The 18,273-nt window shown below is 45.3% G+C and overlaps 1 protein-coding gene across 1 annotated transcript; it reads left to right on the forward strand.

The window, feature by feature from the left end:
- The first annotated feature begins 324 nt into the window (after positions 1 to 324).
- CDC42EP2 (CDC42 effector protein 2) lies at positions 325 to 13,155 on the forward strand. Its single transcript, XM_018554292.1, has 2 exons — positions 325 to 493; positions 12,131 to 13,155. The coding sequence occupies exon 2, from the start codon at positions 12,192 to 12,194 to the stop codon at positions 12,717 to 12,719; it is 528 nt and encodes a 175-aa protein (XP_018409794.1). The 5' UTR covers positions 325 to 493; positions 12,131 to 12,191; the 3' UTR covers positions 12,720 to 13,155.
- Positions 13,156 to 18,273: the final 5,118 nt, after the last annotated feature.

Genomic DNA, 18,273 nt, shown 5'->3' on the forward strand with positions numbered 1-18,273 from the left:
GGATTGTTGGGGGAGAACCATATGTATGGACTGTACTGTGACATAAAGGAAGACAAGGACAGGTTGGCAGGGCGCTGTGCAAGAACGCTATTGACTATTGTGTGTAAGATGCAATGATCTGCTATACATTATGGCATTATAATAAAGAATTTTCACAGCCTGTGTCGGTGTAGTTTGTTTTGTATAAATAAAGTATATACAAATACAGCCTCCAGTCACGTCTAGCAAAGAGCCCGCCGTCAGTTCGTACCCCGCCCCCTTTAGTATGCAAGGGCTGTGATTGGCTGAGCCGTGTATTGCGTTGCTGTGTGTGTGTGATTGAGCAGTCAGTCGCGGCTTAGCTCTGTCCGGAGAAGGAGGACTGTGTCTCTTGCGTGCTTGGTGCGGCTAAGTTGGGGAGCGAGAACCGGAAGTGGTGGCCACTCCCAACCCACGTCCTCATCTGCCTGGGGCCAAATCTGGAGCGGGCACTCCGCCGTGCCACATTCCATAGGTGAGTGTCATCTGGAACCTCTAATGTTCGCTTACTAGAATATTTCCCATAGGAATGTTCCCGAGAGTTGCACGTGACGGTATATGTGGGCGATACCAGCCAACGTGTCTGTAACTAGAACGTGTGGTCAGGTTTAAAAGTTGATAATTGATGTTTTGCTATGTGTGCTGCGATGGCTTTACTTCTAATTTAGTGCCTACAGGCTGCCTGGTGTCGGCATGTTGTACAACGTCACCCCGCTCCCTGTTTTCTTATTACATTGTAATGACATGTTTACTGCTTTTAGAGAATGTGTGATCTGAGGTGTGGCAGCGATCAGGCACCACTTCTATACTACATCCTTATGGGATGCTATTGTAGGCTTTGATTTACAGCTGGCCATACACTATACAATCAGATTGTACGATCTCCTTTAGATTTACCAAAACTATGTAGTATGAGGTCAAACCTGAACAATCCAGTTACTATGAAATAGGGCAGGCCCTTGTGCTACATAGTTGAAGGTAGATCTAAAGGAGATAGCACAATGTATAGTCACCTTTTTAAAAGAACACACTGCATTCAATGTGCCCCAGTACTGTAAACATGGAGCTCCGGTTACATGACATACCGGCAGGCCAAATACTACCATCCTGACAGATCCGCCCTGTCCTGGCACAGAAACCTGGATGCGTTGCCCATTCAGCCTGACAGGAACGAGTGCTATCCCTTGTTTACAAACCGACGCATGCGCTCGCTCTCCCCCTTATTGCTGCACTGCAATGTGTCCCCACTTCTATACCAGGACAGGGGTGGATCTGTCAGGGTAGTAATATGTGGCCTACAGGCATGGCGTGTGAAAGCTCCATTTTTCTAAGCTGGGTGAATATTATTATTTTTGTTTACAATATTGGGGCCCCACAACTGCAAAGTAAAACGGTGAACTTGGCCTTTTAAATTCAGGAGGAAATGCGAGCAAATAATTAAATATTCAGAGGAATACACATCCTAGTGCACCTCAGACGGCCCGAGTTTCCCATTCAGAAGTCGGCAAGGGGGGGGAGGGGGCAACATTTGCATACAATTAGACCTTGCATGTCAATGCCTTTTTATTAGTACAAAACAGAATTTCTATGCATGTAACTAAATAGATTAATAATGAATATATTGGGTATTGACTGGTCAATTACCACACGGGTGGTCAGTGCCAGCCCTCAAGCTTTTGTGGCACTACAAGTCCCAGGAGTCATTACAAGGCTGACTGTTACAGGCATGACTCCCAGAGGGATTTGTAGTTTTACCCCAGCTGGAGGGCCAAAGTTGCCCACCGCTGCAATTAACAAGTCTTATAAAGGCTTAGTTCACTTTTCTGACCATGTTTCATATCACACCCGTATTTAGGGTGCAACATGAAACAAGTGTCCAAGGTCCTGTAGCACACCTTACCAGAATTCCCATAGGTAGAAGTGGGTGCTCGCAATGACTGCGGATGGCGCCGCATTAAAGCAACAATAGTTGCGAGGATATGTCACCAGCACTCCAGAATGACAAACGAGTCCATTTTAGTGAATCTCCATTTTTTATTTGTTAAGAGGTCACTCAAAGTAGGGTGACCCTACTTTGAGTGACCTCTTAAAAAAATGGAGATTCACTAAAATGGACTCGTTTGTCATTCTGGAGTGCTGGTGACATATCCTCGCAACTATTTCAACGTGAAACAAGGTCACACTCCCCGACCACAAATCGCTTACATGAATTGCTGGGTGCTTCTCCCCGCTGCCTTCGGGTTTTCTTCTGAATTTAGCATGACTGTGTATGGCTCCGCACCCACAGCTGCATTCATCCTTTCACAGGGATCTGTCAATGGAAAGTTTACTAGTCCCATCTGCTCTAGCGGCGGAGGAACTCAATGGAGCACAAGGTGACGTCACCACAGTTGTAGTCCAATGACTGCTTCCTTCAGCTCTGTAACAAGGACCATACCCGGGTATGGACCTGGGCGTGGGGGAGAGTTTGCAAAAAGCCTGCCCATTGCACCCGCAGCCTTCAATGCAAAAAAGTATTCCATGCAGATTTTTATTCTGCTAACGTGGGTACATTTTTGCAAAGAAAGTGGAGTATGCCTTTAAAGCGGAACTGTTCCCACTTTGCAAGGATTGATTGCACTTTATATACTAAGTACTTATTTATATGGTCATTAATGATGGGCGTTATATGGTGTTTGTGAGCACTCTACGATACATATGCCTTATCCCTATCTGCATGTACACAAACCAGAAATATGTGTCCAGGATCCATTTGGTCTGGTTTTATGCAGATTAATGTGATCACATCCTCCATTCATAGTACATGTACTGGATGTTCTTTTACTGACAATTTAGATTCTTGTGCAATCAGTTCCAGGAACAGAGTCACAGCCCTGGATAACTTTGTACACAGGGTGAGATTGTCATATTTATGATGGGATGCCCTCTAAAGTCAATGGCACCCCATTGCACATCCCCTGTGCATCACAATGAACAGATGTGAACCATCTGTGAGTTGTGTGGTAAAAAAAAAAATAGGCGGGTGCGCTGGAAGCCCGCTCAAAATGAATGGGTTGCCTTACCACAAGGCACATTCATGCAAATGCGGTAATGCAACACAAATATGTAATTCTGGATTGAAATGTCCCTATGCATATAGACATCAAAGTGCAGTTACACTTCTATTTTACCTTGGCCTGCCCCCAACTTCCCTGCAAGTGTTCTGCTCTCCTCTACCCGATCCAGTGAGATATTGCCCATAATGCAGAGCTGCTTGTCAATCTTCTGAGCTGGGCCTACACATGTACTGTACTCTCTCCATTCCATCCTATGGGACAGTTCATACCCTGCCAGAGTGGGCAGCCCAAGGTACAGTGTGAGGGCCGGTGCACACCTAGGCGACACTCACCCCGGGGCAATTGTACACATTTCTGCGTGGATTGGCCACGCGGTCAGGAGTCGCCCAGGTGTGCACCAATCGCACAGTGGGTGCCATTATTTTCCAATGCCACCCCAGTCGCGCCGGGTAGATTGCACGGTTTCCTTTTGCGATTCCGCCCGTGCTTCTGAACACGAAACAGCCGCACATCTCAAAAAAGGTACTTGTGAATTTTTTCTGCGCTTGCCGCACGGATGTCACCCAATAAAACAGCCGCACATCGTGTATCGCAGAAAAAAGGTACGAGTACCTTTTTTTTTTCTGCGATACACGACCAGCGGCTGTTTTTAGAAGCTGCGTGCTGGGGTGCCATTGGAAAATAATGGCACCCACAGCGCGATCGGTGCACACCTGGGTGACTCCTGACCGCGTGGGCAATGGGGTGTCTTCTAGGTGTGCAGTGGCCCTTAGTGTAACTGCACCAGAGTGTGCAGGTTTAGGCTAGGTTCAGACCTAGGCGATTCAGATGCTGAGCGGTTTTTGCACGTTTTCGATCGCGCAACTGTTCATTGTATATTGCGCAATTTTCAATGCCTGGATATGTCTATGGGACCCATACCGTGTGACAAGCGGCCGAAAATAGCTCCTGCACCTTTTCGCGCGACAAACCGCAAATGTGTGAACAGCCTCCATTGACTTCAATGCGAAGCTGTGTTTTGCGTGATATTGCATGATAAATCGCCTAGGTGTGCACCGGCCCTTAGGCTTTTCATCCCTATAGACGTGAATAGGGCCATACACTGAGGATCTTTGGTCTCAGGCCCATTCTGTAGGGACTCCATGCACAATTGTGCACAGCACTCAAGACAATTTCTTTGGAGTTGATGTTAACACTGTATCAACAAAAAACTTCTCCTTGCACTAGGGCTACTCCCACAATGCGAGGGTTAAGTGCTAATTTTGTCTAGGGCTCAAATAAAGCAGATGTACTCACCTGATCCATGGTCCCATCAGGATGCCAGACCGGTTCCTGCAGCCCCTTCTCCCCCAGGCTCTGGCGGTCCAAGAACTGCTGACATCATTATGTTTAATGCAGGTCCATTGACTTGCATTAGACATGAGGACACTGAGGGAAACCTCCTAGACAAAACAAGCACTTAACCCTTACAGTGTGGACATAAGGGGACATAGTGGATAATCCATTGGGGTCAGTAATTGTAAAAAGGTTAAGAACACTAATTTACACTATTGGATATAGATTGAATGGGATATGTTGATACTTCCTCACCTTACATGGCACATTTAAAGGTGTTAAGCTGGCCATACACTGGTTGTCGAGGCCACCCCCTAATCCCCCCACCCTTGTTTGACAAAAGTCAATTTTTCAATAGACTTCAGAATAAAACTGCATGCACAAGTTTTTGCAATCGCGGTGCACTGGAACGCACAGCATTGCGGTACCGTGCGGGCGATCACACTGTGGGTGGGAGGTGCGTTTGGGCTGCCATTGAAATGAATGGCACTGCAACACACCTCCCGCAGAAGAATCTGCCAGACCGAAACAAAAAAATTACTTTCCCACCTTTTATCATTAGTTTTTTTAATAATTGTATTGTAAGCACATGGCGCTTGAATAGGTTCAGCCAGGGAATGACAGCAGCCAGTGGCAGTTCCGGACGGCAGCTGAATGTAAATACAGCAGGTAGTGGGTGGGTGCAATAGCTGGCCTGCTATTGCCCATTTCCATCTGCAATAGCAGGCTGGCTATTGCACCCTATCATAGGGGACACAGAGCTGATAAAACACTGTCTCCCCGCGTGGAGGAGAGAGCTAGGGGATCCAACCAACTAATCGATGATGAGAATAGTTGAGAACTATTCTCATTATTGATTAGTTGGTTGCAGTCCTAATCAAAGGTCGGCCATGTGTGAATCGGTGCATACAATAGTAGAGCGGTTCTGTTCAGTCTAAAGCTGGCCATACACCTTACAACCATCGCCAGACTTTCGTTGTGCGATGGTTGTAAGGTGATTCAAATTTCGTATGATCTGCCCATCTTGGACACGCAGATCGTACTTGTGATCATCTCAAGCCCTCCACGCTGAGAGGAGAGCTTTTGATGATTGCAGTGCTGAGCGGGCAGTGTGCGCTTGTGCACACCGGCCCATGCGGCATTAGTCTTCCGAGCACGCCACCAACCCGCCGAAAATCGTACGATTTCCTTCAGGTTTTCCAGCGTGCTCGGAAGATGAAAGTAGTGCAACTTTACAGTAGAAGCGGTCGCACACTGTCCATACACCTGCCGATTATCGTAGCAGCGCACACTGCCGCTCAGCACTGCAGTCATCGGAAGTATCGCAAGTACGATCTGCCTGTACAAGATGGGCAGATCGTACGACATTTTAATCACCTTACAACCATCGCACAACGAGAGTCTGGCGATGGTTGTAAGGTGTATGGCCAGCTTTACCAGGATAGATTCAGGTGTGAATGCTTAGCAAACAATAAGTGTCTGGCTTTGATGTCACCAGAGATAAACACGTGCACAGCCTTTTTTTTTGCATTGCTAAGAAATGTATTAGCTAGTGTTTGTGAAATGTGTTTATTAAAGGCTCCTCCACTCAAGACTGTGCCCTTGTCCTCATTTGGACAACACATTTCCTGAAGTGAAAAATAATCTATTTTCAATAGAATAGATGATCACCTTTAAAGGAGAACTATGAGGAGAGTGCTTTTCACTCACCTCATAGTTCTAGCCGACCTGTGACAATGAGACTGTAATATGGGGAAAAGCCCTAACTCCATAGTTCTTTAACAACTACAGAAACAACAACATCAACCATGGCTTTCCATGCACACTCATAACAATGTTCAGTGGAAGGACGAAGCACCCCAACCTCAATATTTATTTTAATGATTTAAGTTTGTTATATTTGCCCAAATAGTTGCTTGAAAAAAAACATTCTGTCCGGTAGAAAGTACTGGCACACACCTCTAATGCCTGCATTTCCCGGTAGTGTTGCGCCTGACTGTGACAGATTGGAGGTAATTAAATGTAAATGGACCTACGACCATTCACATCAGCCTGCACATAGACAGAGCATGGGTCTGTTTAGTTCAGGTTCTACCTCCAACTTTTGTACTGATCAGTAAGAGATCTGTTCACGGATTCTCTGCTGATTGGTGCATGTGGGCACCCATGAAAAAGGGCTCATAACCTTTTTAGGAGGGGGTGGGGGGGAGAAGCAACAAGCTTTAAAGTGTATTTTCAATTTAGCAGATACATTTGAGAAACCCCTGCATACGTGTATGTGTATCTATTCACACAGCATATCTCAACATACTTTAAAATATATATAATGTTTACCTTTTGTAGATGTGTCTGTGTATCTGGCCTTTGGGCAATTCAGAGTGTCGGGAAACTCTGACTGTCCCCATAGAAAGACTAGGGACACTCTGAGCTTCCTCTCATTAACATACAATGCAACCTTTGTTAGGACAGATGTTGTTCAAATCTAGTTTACAACTGATAATAAGATCTGTCAGCCCAGTACAGTCAGAGTTAATTAGGTTACATATTAACCTTCCCAACCACTTTTGATGTGCCACAAATATAGGGGGCTTCTACCTTTTCTCTTTGACAGCATGATGTATTTTTGGCTCCAAATTTCAAAGCATGTGTTGTCAGACTTGCCTATTTCAGTTACGATGTATTACAAAGAACACAGTGCTTACGTCACACCCCCCCCTTCCTCCTCATCTCCATAATTCCCTTTCCCCTTGTGCGCAAGCAGAGAGCACTGGAAGTTATCAGATGACAAGTATTGTTTTTACCGATTGAACAGATATAACAAAATACTTTTAATGGTACATTTAGCAGATCAAAAGGGAGCAAGTAAGATAAGTTTATTGTTAGTTTACATACAGCGTAAGTGATTTTTCTGTCAGCACATTTTATAAAGGTGCAGCTTCCTGCAGAAACCTAAAAAGACTTGCCAGGCCAGTGGTGGCAAGGATGAGGAAGGGTTAGAACCACTGGCAGGAAGTGAGGGAAATCCTCCCCAACTGCGTCAACGGCAGTACAGAAATTCAAACCCTTCTCCACTCTTGAAACAATAATATGTAAATATATTTATTGTGAATAAAGTAGCCTAAACTGGCTCCGGATGTAAAATGTGAAGCTAGGGAACATCTAGAAATGTTCATGGTTTCTAAGCAGTACCTTGTACCTATTCTTGAGCTCCTTCTGCAAAAAAGCTGTGCAATTCCTGATGCGACTGTGCCTGGGTATTCCTATTCTGTTGTTTAGGAGTTGTATATCTGCATTGTGAGATCATCTAAGGCACTGTTGCCTCTGACTGCTAGTCTTATGAAAATGGAGTAAGATTTGGTGATGTCACAACTATGCTGCTCACTGTTCTTGCTGGAAAGGAAGCTGTACCTGAGGACCTGCAAACTAGCATCTCCTTGATTCAAGCGCCCCCCTCCCCAGAACACTGAATAGAGTTTTCAAGTCAAAGATGAACTTGCTCCCCCTCTACTCCCCCACCCCCTTTAACAACACACTGGAGGAAAGATATTTTTTAAAAACCCATCTAAATTCTTCTTTTACTCGCCTAAAACCTTCACATTTTGTCATCACTGTGGTGTAAATCCTTCATAAGTTTGACCCCATTAGCTATTAGAAATTGAACAAATGCTCAGAGAGTTTTTTTTTTTTTTGCATGAAATTCTAACTGTATACACCCAGCTTTAGTGCACTTTTCTTCAAAGTGTTCTTGTCCTTTAACACCACCATACTGAATAAGCCATTCAAGGGGTGGACACGCTTTGCTAGTGTTAGAATGAAAGAACTTGTCGGACTCGTTTTTTTTATACGTTACGAGCATCTGTTTACAGTCTATTACAATGGTTGTCGTGATCATTTTTTAAATAATGAAACTCCACACAATTTGTTTTCCTTTTTGGTTTGGCTTCTATACATGTGTGAGCTGTTTTCCTATTCTTCATCTAATCTTATAGAGAATTCGGTAAGGAACCAGTGACAGTCACCAAACGGACGTGAACACTTCAAACAGATGTAAAATACATTTTAAAGAGGGGAAATGGGAAGCTCGGCTCTCAACTTTGTCCTGGGTGTCATCGGGACAAGAATGTAACATGAAACATGGATAGAGAAAGCAATAAAACATGAAAGAAGCTAACCCCCCCACACACTAAAAAGTGAACTAGAATAAAAAGAGTTTGCATAAAGTTTAATGCAGTGACTTGTAAAGTCAGCTTGTTATGAGTGTTGACATCTTCTGATTTGTCATATAGACTATATTTTTACTAGGGCCGTGACCTATGTAAACATTAATAGTAAAAACTGCTTGTGATGTGGTGGACCAACTCCAAGACGTATAGATGCATGAGCTTGGCAGCCTTATTGGGATGCAGTAATATTCCTTGTGAACTGGCCTTTGTGTGGTTTCATCTAGATCAGTATCCCCGCTCCTTCACAGCAGCACTGGATAGAATGGTGGGCGCATACTAGAGATGCACTGATACCGATACTAATCTCGGTATCTGTGCCGATACCGAGTATTTGGCAAGTACTCGCCCAAATGGTCCAATACCTTCACCGATACCAAAACTTCCGGTCAGAGGAAGATTTCCTCTGAGCGGCAGTGCTGTAGGGGAACATAGAGCCGGCTTCCCGGGCAATCAGGAAGCCGGGCGGCGAGTAATGACCCATCTCTCAGCTTCCGGATTGGCCAAACAGCCTCCTTGATGCTGATTTCCCGGCCATATCACAATCAAGCCTGCCAAACAACATGAAGCCGGCTTCCTGGGCAATCAGGAAGCCAGGCATCAAGTCATTGCCCGGCTTCTTGATTGCCAGCGGAAGCCCCGGTGTCGGTACATGCTATCGGCGAGTACCGAAAGCAAAATATCGGTACTCATGCTCAATAGCGAAAAAACGGTATCGGTGCATCCCTAGTGCATACCATCCAAGCCCGTTTTGCTCCAACATCCATAATCACTCACAGACAAAGTCTGCAAACGTCGCTGAAGAATTTATTGTAGCACACAGGTACCCATTGTGCCCCCATGGAACATGTTTCACCCAAAAATGGCCTTAATCATAGAGACTATAGTATGTACACTGTTACAACCTTCACAGCCACAGCCCACCAATTTACATCCTGTGGGCAAAGTCATCCTTCCTGTGTGTGCCAGGTAGACTTGTGTAAGATTCTCGCCCAAGCATCTCCAGCCACTGGAGGTGGTGTCATAGAAGTCTATGAGGACCCAGCTCATAGGCACAGCCAATGGAAATAGATTTGGCCCACAAGACCTAAACAGTGCGGCTGGTCTAGGCTGAGATACTCAAGTAGCTATGCACGTGGGGGGGTTACTTTAGGTCAATGGGCGTAGGTTGGCAAGATCAATGTTTTCTCAAAGTATTTTTACCCTTTAAAACTGACTTGTTGCACGTGAAAGAAAAATAAATCTAAAGGTAGAATCGCTGCAAATGTCCCCTTCCAAAGCGCTTGTCGTCTTAATTATCATCTCTATCATCATATTTACAGAGAGACTTTGGCATGATGTTGTTGTCTTCATGTTTATAGCCTCCTTTTATTTTTTACCACGTCTAAAATCAGTACTGGGCAAAGTTGTTGTTTTTTGGGTATCATACTGGAAATGTAACTTGCTCTCAAATCCATCATGCACATAAGGTGGCTCTCAAATAAGCTGTTCCCAGAGTCCTTTTCTGTTGGCTGTATGACAGCAATCCTAACCAAACCTCTCCCTGAATCAGCAGATTGTGTTTCAGAGCAAAACAGACATGGACACTATTCGGCATAATGCAGCCCTTGTATGCTTCGTGTTTACTATGAAAATGTCAGTGTGGTTGGCATGTTTTCATTTTTCTGAATTGGTGATCTTTGAAGCTCTGATTAGTGTCAGAGGAGGTGGTGAGTGCTTACAGCATGTATGTATCATAGTTAGCATCTGTCCTGAGGTCTAGTTTGGGGGAATTTATATCCCTTGAAAACTATATAGATAATACTGAGCAGACTCCACATAACTCTGCATTTTAGTTTAGACTCTTACTGTCTAGACATGGCTGGTTTTGTATTCAGAATATTCAGTTAAAATCAGGAATTACATTTTTTTAAGGGCCGGCTCACACCAACAGTGCTTTCCAGAGCGGCCAGCTTCTGGAACGCACTGTATCGCATTCCTTCCTGCGTTCAGGGGGGCTGGCTTTTAAAAAACCAGTGCCACCTGCAAAAATGCTGCAAGCACTATTTTTGCAAATCGCACTAGACCGAAACACAGGCACTGATGTGCCACGCATTCTGGTGTGGGCGATCGCGCTGCGGGCAGGGGGCATGGCTGTGGTGCCATTGACTTCAACACACAGCCACGCCCCTGAACGAAGGAAGACGGAATGCAATTATTTATATAGCGCAGACAATTTACACAGCACTTTACATAGTTGCACATTCACATCAGTCCCTGCCCTCAAGGAGTTTACAATCTAAGGTCCCTATCTCACATGCATACATAGAGGGCCAACTTAGAGAGGAGCCAACTGGAGTGTGAGACAGAGCCTTCTAGAGACTTACCACTGGTGTGAACCAGCCCTGAGTCTTCCTCTGAGTTTAGTATATAACAGAGGTAGAGAAGTTAATATAAAATCTAGAAGCCAGCAGTTTAGTTTTTTTAGGAGCCTGCTCAATTGACGACAACCATTGGAAACCTCAGACGTTAGATGACAGCTGCGATGTGGCTGTGATGCCCACGCCTACCGCTGGAATGATCCATACAGCAAAATTGATAGCCACACAATCTGAAATAATCATACCGCTTGCAAATGGCAAGCGCTCATTGATCAGCAGGGTCATATGACTGCTGACCAATAAGAAACCCTTCATACTTCCGAGACATGGTCACGGGCTCTGAAAAAGTCCCTCATTGAGCAGTGCAGTCATATGAACGTGCTGACTAATGAGCTTACTATGAGGTGATTTTCACTCAACCTCATAGTTCGAGCCAACGTGAGACAAAACTGTCACACGCCGGCTCAATAGATCTGGAAGTGAGTGAACACATACGCTGACTGGGGGAACGGACAGGGAAGGGTAGGGTACAGCTGGCTCTTCCTCTAGATAGGCAGAGCCAGCTGTCAATCACGCAGCTGGGTGGATCTCCACAGTACTGTCGGGATCTGTCCGGCTGCGGCGGTCTCAGTATACCGTGAGTTGTTGCTTGCGATATACTGAGCTTTGGGTCACAGGAGGACGCTAGTATATGTCCTCCCGGGACCCTTAGGAGAACTATAGGGAAAAACACTTACCCCATAATTCTCTTTTAAGCATTATGATTATTCCAGACTGCAGGGCTATCAGTTCTAGTGTATGGATCACTACACTGGCTGGCTGGGACCTGGGGAGGTGGGCCTGCTGTGAGTAACTACATTTGTTCACATTTTGTGGAAAGGTGAACTCACACTTTAACTATGCACATTTTTTCATGACGTCTGAAGACTTGCCACTTATAAAGGACTGTCAAGTTTTTAGAAGCCAACTTTGCTCCTTGTTTCATTAGCACTATGTAGATTTGTTGTATCACTACAAAATATTGAGTGGTGTGAGACGAGCATTTTCTTGCTGTCCATATGTGTTTTATAGCTGTATGTGTCTGTTACCAGTGTGAATATGCTGCGTATTCTAAAATGGTTTCTTCTTCTTCATACCACAGAACTGAATGATATCATGTGAACAAAGCAAATACTACCCAAGGAACACAAGAGACTGCAAAGATGTCTACAAAAGCTCCCATCTACCTGAAAAGAGGAAGCCGTAAAGGAAAACTCAGAGATGTGCTTTCTCCAGACATGATCAGTCCCCCTCTTGGAGACTTCAGACACACTATTCATATTGGCAGTGGGGAAGGAGATGTTTTTGGGGATGTTTCCTTCCTGCAAGGTAAATTCCATCTCCTTCCTCAATCTCATCCAGGATCCTCCACCTCTTCTTCACCCGATGCAACTCCTCCTCTCTCCCATTCAGAGGTGCCATCACCTATCCTGAAGAACGCCATCTCACTCCCTGCTATCGGTGAGCCACAAGCACTTTCCCTTCTGCAGGCTCCCCCACCGAAGCCACCACGCCTTCATCTTGAAGAGAAGAGTAGGAGCCCAGTTACAGAAATGGCTCCATGTGGAGGATTTACAGCAGAGGAAATGGAAGAAAGGTTTCTTGTTCATGCTGGCTCTCTTCTTTCCCTACACGTGGATTTGGGGCCTTCCATCATGGATGATGTGCTGCAAATAATGAACAAAGAGTAAACACTGACGGCCACCTTGGGCTCCAACTAAAATTCTAAAACTATTTTTTTATAAGTATTTTAGTTTACACACTACAGAATGTCTTAGTTTTCTAAGTGGACACAAACAAGCCCATGCTGCATAATAAGTATTTATACAGCGTTTTGAATTTATACTGTATATACTGATGCTGAGCATCTACATGCTGTATAGTTTTGGGACCTTTACTGGAAGTAAACAGCATTTCATAATGAATATTTACGTTATACCTATAGAATGGTACACCCTATTCTGAGCTAGCCAAAGCATCTCCAGATCTTTTGTAATAAGCAGGGTCATTCTTTAGTGCCTTCTTGCCAGGAAATGTCACTTTATTTTTAGGTTTGTTTTTTTTATTTTCTTGTATTCTTTTTATGATCAAAAGCTGTAAATTGTTTATTGGACCAAATACAGAACAATATTTAACGTTGGCTGTCCTTTTTTTGTGCTGTGACATGCATGCGGGGGGGGGCGGCATGTGTGAAAACGTAAAAGAAAAACAACATTCAGATGTTTCATTCATTTCCAGAGTATCCAGGCTTTCAGAAATATTGAAAATGGGTATAAAAACAAACAAAGATGACAATCGTTAAGGAAGAACTCTGGGTCATTAATTTTAAAATTAACCCTTGCAGTGGGGCTACCTCCACACTGCAAGCGTTCACTGTTTGTTTGGGTCTAGAGCTGTTATACTCGCCTGATCCTTGGAGTTGGCCGGCTGTGACAGCAGTCCCTGCAGCTTGTCTCCTCTGAGTCAGCAATGCAGTGGGGGGGAATTGATCAAAGCAATTGCGACAGTTTTAGCCTCTTAGATAATTTTTTGTATGTGCAAATCTGTCTTTTAACATGTGCCCCTGTTTTGACCAGAACTTGCACTACTTTTTTAGTTGCACGTGTTTTGCGCCTGTTTTCATCTGCACTTGTTCTGGGCTGTATGAAACTGGAGCATCACCTAACAAAACAATCGCAACTTAAGAAGTCCCCATGACCAATTCTTCAAGAAGAGACAGTTAAGCTTTTTGCCTGGAGTTACGAGTCTTCTTTCCTGGAGTCTAATAAACCTCATTTATCAACAACATGACACCAGCATCATAAATCTGGTGCAAATATATTCCGTGCAAGTTCAAACACTCGCAATTGCTATGATAAATTCCCCCCAGTGTCCCTTGGTGTCCTCATGTCCAATGTATTGTGTGAAACGTGATGACTCTGGACCTTGGACTGCTGCAGAAGAGGGGAAGAGAGGCTGCAAAGATCGGCCTAAAGGTGGCCATACACTGTACAACCATCGCAAGACCTTAGTCTTGCGATGGTTGTAAAGTACTTAAAAAAACGTACGATCTGCCCATCTTGGACGGGCAGATCGTACTCTCGATCATCGCAAGCCCACCCCCCTGAGGGGCGGGCTTATGATGACTGTAATGAGGGGCGGGCTTACGATGACTGCAAACGGGCAGTGTGCGTGTGCGCACACCGGCCCGTTCGGCAGTTGTCGAACCAGCAGGCCACTAACTTGCTGAGAATCGTACGATTCCCGGCGGGTTTTCAAACATGCTGGTTCGATGGAAGACGTGCGACCGTACAGTAGAAACCGTCGCACGCCTTCCATACACTGCACGATTCTCGTACGATCGCGGGATTTCCCGCGATTCTCGTACGAGAATCGTGCAGTGTATGGGCACTTTAAGAGCAAGCTAGCTCAGAGTATCGGGTGAGTATAACTTTTTTTATTTTCAGTCCTAGACCAAAAGGAACACTTAACCCTTGAGTGTGGGGGTTGTGCCACTGCAAGGGTTGAGAAAAAATGTACCCTTTAAAAAAAATCAAATTTATGTGAAAATGTCGCCTATTTCCTGTTTTGGTAAAAGTTAGGGTTGATTGTGCTCCATGTTTAGTAACTCTAACAGTGGAGCTCCAGTTCCATTGGGGCCTAAACCCCCCCGGTTCCCAACACGCGGTCTGCAGTGACCCTGAATTTGAAGTGGAAGAGATAAAAACAAATCACAGGGAGGTTGGGATTTTCTTCCTCTTTACCCTAGCACATTTTGTTTTGTTTGTTTACACTGTAATGCGCATCTCCAAAATGCTGTGAATGGGCCGGGTGCCATGGAGGAAGTAAGTCCCGTGCGCATGTGCAGGACTTACATCATCAGTGGCCACCCAATGGCCATAGAGGACTTCAGAGAACCCAGAAGTGTCAGCAGCGGAGATGGTCACAGCACTGGAGAGTGCAAGTACGCTGAAACAAAGAAAACAAATTCAAAGTGGTTTTCTTCCGTTTTAATGGAGACATAAAGGCACCAGCATCACATTAAGTCTTTAGAACAAGGATTGTGAAATAAATAAAAAGGCTTTATTCTTATACTCCGGGATGTTTTCATACTTTTAAACTAGTATTGAGGTCTGGGCGTTTTTTACTTTAATGCATTCTGTACATTAAGGTAAAAACAGCCCAGTACCTTTTTTAGGCGTGGCCTGCCGCAGTGCTGTGTGTATGTCTATGGACACACACATCTACTGCAGGCACAGCCAGGAACGAGCTTGTTAAGGTGCCTCCACAGGAGCTGCTTAGCTGCTGGTGACAGCCGTGCAGGGGGGAAGAGCGCTGCGGGGACCCACTAGAAAACGACGAATTAAAACTTTAATAGAAAAACTAAAGCAATTTTATAAAAAGGTGGCCCTTGTAGCAAATGTTGCAAAAACCTGAAGCTTTAATATCACTTTAAAAACACTGCATGTGCCAGCTTCTTTGGAGTATCAGCTTTTGCTGTTTGTGCTTCCAGGTCATCTTCCACATGTCACATGCAGCTGAGCTCCAGGCTGTAGGAAGGACTGGCAGAGTAACTAGAGAAGTGGGCATTTTTTATTTTATTATTTTTTACTTTTTTCAAAAAAAAAAAACTATTGTTATCACATAGGGGATAACAATCCCCTGTGTAATAGCATTCAGAGGTGACAGGTTCTCTTTATGAGCCTGCCGTCCAATACATAAAATCCAGCATGTGTGCTGCTTCTTCTGTACAGCTCCACTTATGACAGCTGACACAGGAGCGCTGCAAGTACAGCGGTTCTGTGTCACTGATCACAGAGCGTAGAATGAACGCTCTCCGCTCTGCTCCCCACTCTCCATCCTGAAGGCACTTGCCGTAGTCTGGGCTTCCCCCAGAAGAGCAGGGGACCCTGAAAACCAAGGCGCAGAGGGAGGCAGCTGGCAGACCATGGAGGGGGACAATCAGACTGATAACAAGTGATCTGAGCGCCAGACTTGTACAAAACCGCTCCCCCGCTCTACATTTAGCTCTGTGATAGGAATTCTGCACCACTGCAATTGCATCCTCACCCTGCACATAGATTTCTCTTCCATTCATTGAAGGACATAGTGGAGATCTTTAGATCCATTGAGTTATAGCACCACCTGCAGGTTACTAGGCATAAAAACAAAAGCACAGCCTTAAGGTGGCCATTGCTGGTGAACAAATCCACATCTGCTAGAGGCCTAGTGTCGAGGAGTAAGGACCTAAGCTCCCTGCTGGGAATTGCAGTCTAACCCGCACATAGCTAAGGTTCTGCATGTGCTTGTAGGCCGAGCTGAAGGGACTACAAAGATCTAAATTATCCAGCTTGTCACCCAGCTCAGCAGTTGATTGAAGGAACTAACCCTATTCTCTTTTGCAGGGAATTTATTTTTTTCTTGACTGATCAAGACCTTCAATCAACTGCTGAGTTGGCTGACAGACTGGATAATTTAGATCCTTGTAGTCCCCCCAGCTCCGCCTACAAGTGCATGCAGAGCTTTAGCTACATGCAGGTTAGACTGCGACAGCCCAATGCTGATTCCTAGAGCAGCATGTGAGAAATCTCATAGGGGGGCACATATGACCAAGTGACCTGTTGCTCTGTCACAGTTCCTCAACATCCAAACTACGGCCAGAGGCAGCCTGTCATGGGGACAGTACCCTCCTTTTGTCCTTGGGATGAGGTAAGTATAAACCCTATCCTCCATGGGTGGCCTATAGTGGTTTTTGGGTACGCCATTCCCCTGTGCTCCCCTGATTTGTGTGTCAGAGAGCTGATTGATGCTGTACTCTCAGCAGTAACACATATGACCGGGAGTTTTGACCAGAAGGTTACTCTGTCCCCAGACAGTTTTGATCGGAGGTGGCCGCCAACCCTGGATTATCCTGATGGCAAATAGGGTTCCCCCTTCTTGAGATATGGGGGGTCACTTATGTTAGTCTTTTGTGGGGATTCTGCAGATGGCAGTGGGCTTGTTATTGCCTACAGTGAGTGACTTGTTTAAGGTGCCCATACACTGCTCGATTCTCGTACGAGAATCGCGGGAAATCCCGCGATCGTACGAGAATCGAGCAGTGTGAACAGAGACGTGCGACCGTTTCTACTGTACGGTCGCACGTCTTCCGTCGAACCAGCATGTTCGAAAACCAGCCGGGAATCGTACGATTCTCGGCTGGTTAGAACGGTGCTCGGAAGACAAATGCTGAACGGGCCGGTGTGCGCACGCGCACACTGCCCGTTCAGCATTGCGGTCATCGGAAGCCCGCCCCTCAGGGGGGCGGGCTTGCGATGATCGAGAGTGCGATCTGCCTGTCCAAGATAGGCAGATCGTACGTTTTTTTAATCCCTTTACAACCATCGCAAGACTAAAGTCTTGCGATGGTTGTAGAGTGTATGGGCACCTTTAGTTTTCTTCCACCCCTGGGTAGACACTGCTTTGGGACAACCCAGTGTTTAAGATCTAGAGATCTCCACTGTGTCCTGCAATGAAAGGAAGAGAAAATAGCATTTTTTGTACTCGCTGTAAAAAAATCCCTTTCTCTGTGTTCACTAAAGGACTCAGCACCCACCCATAGTTGTTATGTCTGTGACCGGTTAGTGCTGTAATACTGCTTTTTTTTTACTAACTGAGCTGCCTCTAGCAGATGGGGGATTGGCCACTCTAATGCTGGGCACACACCTTACAACCATCGCAAGACTTTTGTCTTGCGATGGTTGCAAGGTAATTAAAAAAAAACTTACGATCTGCCTTTCTTGGACAGGCAGATCGTACTTTCGATGATCGCAAGCCCGCCCGCTGACCACAATGCTGAACGGGCAGTGTGCCCTTGCGCACACCAGCCCGTGCGGCATTTATCTTACGAACATGCCACACACCCGTTGTTTGATAGTTGTACGATTCTCGGCGGGTTTTCGAACATGTTCCTAAGATAAAAGTCATGCGACCTTACAGTAGCAGAGGTTGCACGCCTTCCACACACCTTACGATTGCGGGATTTCCAGCGATTATCGCAAGGTGTGTGGGCACCTTTAGACTGTGCTTTTGTTTTATGCCTAGTGTCCTACTCCTGAAGGTATATCTGTCACAAATAAGTCAAGGCAACTGGACTTGCTGTATTTTTCTTGAAGACGTTTCGCTGGTCATCCAACCAGCTTGCTCAATTCGAAATGACTTGAACAAAAATTCTTGAAAGCGTTTAAAGTGTTCCCTATGGGAAATTTTGGGTATTGACGTTTTAAG

The sequence above is a fragment of the Nanorana parkeri genome, unplaced genomic scaffold (genome assembly GCF_000935625.1).
Source record: "Nanorana parkeri isolate BGI_ZX_2015 unplaced genomic scaffold, ASM93562v1 scaffold153, whole genome shotgun sequence".
In the NCBI taxonomy this organism is placed as follows: Eukaryota; Metazoa; Chordata; class Amphibia; order Anura; family Dicroglossidae; genus Nanorana; species Nanorana parkeri.

Excerpts from the sequence above, each read along its gene's own strand:
- CDC42EP2 (XM_018554292.1), top strand. The coding sequence starts at position 12,192 with ATGTCTACAAAAGCTCCCATCTACCTGAAAAGAGGAAGCCGTAAAGGA.